Consider the following 4,467-nt stretch of genomic DNA (forward strand, 5'->3'; position numbering starts at 1 on the left):
TTTGAGAAGAGCGTGTGCTTAAGGCTTGTTTGGGACTGCTCCGCTTCATCAAAATCGGCTTCACTCTACCAAATTCACTTTGAAGCAGTTTCATATAGAAGTTGTAGCACTATCGAAGAGAATGTTTAGCTTCCATGTAGCTCCAGCTTCAAGAATGAGAAATTTGGTGGAAATGATCTATTTGATTGGTTGATGGGTGGAGAAACGAAGGGGTATCCACTTACTGATGGGTAATTTTCCCCCAACTTCAGCTTCTAGAGGTTTTTGGAGCACCCCTGAAAAGCTTCATAAAAATCTGGGAGTTGTACCCCAGATTCTATCTTTTTTCGGAGCCGCATATCGTGTCGTTTGGCTTGTGTTTTCGGAGCAGAGCTAAATTTTAAGGAGCAGAGCAGTCCTAAACAAGCTCTAAATCTGTGGAAAATTCAAAACAGTCACAAAAACCAGTCATTTTTCCTCCATCTTCGTCAGAATAGTAAAAATAAAAAGAAGAAAAGAAAAAGAAACGAGAGGGGGTAGGTGAAGGGAAGCAGAGCCAGCGCGTCAGTCCACCGGCTCTGCTGTATTTAAGCTAGCCGGCCCTCGGTTCGAGAGTCTTCTGCAGAGCATCATCCATTCATCATCCCATCCCCCAAGTCATAAACCCAAGTCGAACTCGCCTTCCTCCTCCCCAACTACTCCTCCTCGCCTCCGCGCATCGCACCGCACTGGGGGTCACCTGAGGTAGGTACCGCCCGGATCCCCTCCCCAGAAATCTAGGTCTGCGAAATTCGTTCTCTCGATCTGCAACCACGACCTCGCCGGAGTGGTTTTGGCCCGGATCTATAGCCGGCGCGTCTCGTTCGGGGTTAGATTCGGCCGCGGTCTCGTGCGGTCCCGATCCGTGCTCGTGCTTGTGCAGTCACGCTCGTGCGTGGTCGGCGGTTGGTCGGTAACGGATCACTGCTAAGTGTCCCCGTCGTTGGTGTTGGATGATGCCGCGATTTGGGCGTGGGGTGTGCTCTGGGTTCGAGATTTAGATGGGTTGAGGCAGTAGACTGTTCCGTGCGTCTCAATTAGAACTTGTTTATTTCGTCCCCGTACTGTGTCATGTTCATCCTACTGTCATATCCAGCTGTTTTCTGTTGCTGAACTTGAATTACGTAGCTAGGATGGAGTAAAAATTACTGTCAAGTGTTTCCGTCGTTTAAGTTGGAGGATGCAGCGATTTGGGAGTGGGAAATGCCCCGGATTTTGGGTCTAGACGGTCTGGGGCAGCTGAATGCCATGTTACGGTGCCATGTTAGTTTCCTTGCATCCTAATGTTGTTTTCTGTTACTGAACTTGAGAAATTACATAGCTAGCCCATGATTTTGAGTGGTAAATGGTGATTTGATGCTTGTGGTGTCTCATATTGTGTGTGGGTGAAGCAAAGCCTGTATTATTGTGGTGTCTAGCTTGAATCTAGAACTGTACTGTACCAATTACCAAGCTTTATGATATGTTTGTGCTGAAACACTGCTGGGTGGTTTGCGATGTCCTGGTACCTCGCTTCAGTGATTATTCGCTTCTGGGGTTTGACTGCAGATCACATACACAATGGTGAAGGCTGTGGCTGTGCTTACCGGCAGTGAGGGTGTCAAGGGCACCATCTTCTTCACCCAGGAGGGAGATGGTAATTATGCAAACATGCTTTGAGAGCCTCTCTATCATTTTCCTGTATGTTTGTTGGATGTAAATTGGTTGGTTGTTGTTTAGGCCCGACCACCGTGACGGGAAGTGTCACTGGACTCAAGGAAGGGCTCCACGGCTTCCATGTGCACGCTCTTGGTGACACCACCAATGGCTGCATGTCAACTGGTACCTAAATTTCTTTCTTCCTTTCAGAACAGACAAAGTGTGCTGTGCTTATTGGTGCGGTCGATTTCTTTTGTAGGACCACACTTCAACCCTGCTGGTCATGTGCATGGGGCACCCGAAGATGAAATCCGCCATGCTGGTGATCTTGGAAATGTGACAGCTGGAGCGGATGGTACTAAGTTTATACACTTCTTGCTTCACTTAGATTCCTTTGTGTTGGAGATATATTTTTTGCTCTTTTCCCAAATTAGGTAGCATTGTGTGTCATGCATAGCCTCACTGACAGTTCACTTATTGTCTCCCAGGTGTTGCTAACATCAATGTTACTGACTGCCATGTAAGCAATATTTGTTCTCTCTACAAACATACTCCCTCCGTTCCAAAATAGATGACCCAACTTTATACTAACTTTAGTATAGAGTTGGGTCATCTACTTTGGAACGGAGGGAGTATTACATTGTCCTTTTTTCTTGATATTGTGTTTCAGCACAGTTCATTTGACACTGATCACACTTTTGAATGGCAGATCCCCCTTACTGGACCAAATTCAATTGTTGGCCGTGCTGTTGTCGTCCATGGTGATGCTGATGATCTTGGCAAGGGTAATGCTTTGGAAACACTTGAATCATACATTTTTATGTCTCCCTGTGCATGACTGTTTGTCAAACTTGAATGAAGTTGTTTTTGCAGGATTCCTAGAATAGTTATGTGCTTGTATATTTTATATGTTTTATTGGATCACAATCATGAATTCATGTCGTATGAATAAGTTTGAAGAGCCTGGGAACTCTAGTCTACTTTTGGATAAACCTGTTGCTTTTTTGTAGCTAGTGGTTAAAATCAAAGGAGTACTTCGTGACTAACTGTCCTTATGGAACATTGAGCTGGGGGGTGTTTTTTCTTGCTTTCCTCTAATTTCCAAATTTATATCTTAAAATCTGGTAATAAAACTAATATTTAATTCTGGCTTGCGTGTCTTATATGATACATAAATTTGTACTCTTATCACATGTCTATAGGAAAGAATGCACAACACAAGTTTTTTAGGCATTTGGCATGCAGGGTAGATGTTATGGTTTATGATATGCTCGGTATCACCCGAGTATTTGCTTGGCTTAGTCAATGCTTGTGTTGCTTTGGCATATGCTTATAAGATGAGAACTTCCACCTGAATGTCCAGATTATTTTGATTGGGCATATCCAGATTGTATTGTGTAGCCATGGTGCCCTCAGTTCACCATTCTGTTAGTTTTAATTAGTTTCAAGAAACTGGCCCAATCTATGATGTGATGCTACAGTAATATGACAGTATTGTTTTGCTTCATGTTTTTATAACTCAAAATCATAGTTGTTACCTTCACAGAAGAAACTCTTGTGTTAAAGTTGAACAAAGGTATTTCTATTTGCATATTTTCTCTTTCTATTCACCGTATTGTTTTAAGATCATCTGATATTAGCTAGCCAATCTTCCAGTGCTTGCTTGTCTATCTGTAAATTCACCTGCTTGTCACATATACACTGAAATTTCTGCACTTAAAAAACCCAGAAGCTGCTCATTCTATTCAGAAACACACATGTAACCATTACTGCCCGTGCTGTATTTCAGGTGGACATGAGCTGAGCAAGAGCACTGGAAACGCTGGTGCCCGTGTTGCTTGCGGTAAGTTAAAATTTTCTTTGGTGATGTTTTTGGGTTGCTCCAATCTGGTCTAGTTGCCTATCTGTTTTCCTTTTCCGCTACTGTTTGTTTGCTATTTTCTTGTAGTAGCATCTGATGGATTCATAGAAGCCCTGCGCATCTCTTCTGTTCTGATGATTTTTGTTTCCTTTTTTCCAGGAATCATCGGGCTCCAGGGCTAGATGTCATCTTCGCCGACCAACATCGTACAGATCTGGGAACCTTTTCAGAATGCAGATTTGCAATCTCTATTCTAAATAAGCACATGATCTTTGATCACTTGTTAGTGTGCACCATTCATGTCAATTCCTATGTGCTACTCTGAACTTTATCACTGTCATTTGGCTATGATTTGCGTGACTGGAACAGTTGTCAAGTGCTTGTGGATCTGCTGTTGTTCTTTAAGCCGCTACCAGCTCTGGACATATTTACAGAAAACGAGAGAGATTTCAGATTTCATCTTATATCTTGTAGTGCTCTTGTAGTGCTACATTCATCTTGCAACACCACATCCGTGCATCTGGATACGCTCCATGTGTTCCGGTGATGCGTTTTTGTCAGTCTTGGGCAGCTACTTTTGTCTGTTTGGAATGGTGCGGCGCAAAGTGAAACTAAACAAACGTAGATCCTACACGGTGGCACTGTCTCTTGCAGAGTAAGGCTGTCCCCGGTCTCCTTTGCTGCTGTGTCCATCTGCGGGGTTCCCCCCTCAGTCACCGTCTCCCGGCTCGGGCACTCCAGTGCCTCGTTCCAGGCCCCCAATTGATGGCAACGGCAGGACCGGATTCAGCTGCGGCAATGGCGTGGGCGCGGCCATCTGCCATCTTTGGCGGCAGCCCTTTCTTCCTCGCGTCCTGGGCGGACCGACCGTCCATCACGATGATCCTCTCCGATGGTGTCTCGCTCCGACAACCCTTTGCCAGGGACCCTGACTACTTCCTGATTGCCAT

The 4,467-nt window shown here is 44.8% G+C and overlaps 1 protein-coding gene across 2 annotated transcripts; it reads left to right on the plus strand.

Moving 5' to 3' along the window:
- The first annotated feature begins 569 nt into the window (after nt 1–569).
- LOC119362549 (superoxide dismutase [Cu-Zn] 4A) lies at nt 570–3,981 on the plus strand. Of its 2 annotated transcripts, none has more exons than XM_037627790.1 (8): nt 570–723; nt 1,567–1,654; nt 1,738–1,839; nt 1,916–2,011; nt 2,145–2,176; nt 2,366–2,441; nt 3,446–3,499; nt 3,677–3,981. In XM_037627790.1, the coding sequence occupies exons 2-8, from the start codon at nt 1,579–1,581 to the stop codon at nt 3,697–3,699; spliced, it is 459 nt and encodes a 152-aa protein (XP_037483687.1). In that variant the 5' UTR covers nt 570–723; nt 1,567–1,578; the 3' UTR covers nt 3,700–3,981. The 2 variants fall into 2 exon arrangements, with proteins under 2 accessions (XP_037483687.1, XP_037483688.1); XM_037627791.1 differs by having other exon boundaries at nt 585–727.
- Nucleotides 3,982–4,467: the final 486 nt, after the last annotated feature.

This window comes from Triticum dicoccoides, chromosome 2B (genome assembly GCF_002162155.2).
Source record: "Triticum dicoccoides isolate Atlit2015 ecotype Zavitan chromosome 2B, WEW_v2.0, whole genome shotgun sequence".
In the NCBI taxonomy this organism is placed as follows: Eukaryota; Viridiplantae; Streptophyta; class Magnoliopsida; order Poales; family Poaceae; genus Triticum; species Triticum dicoccoides.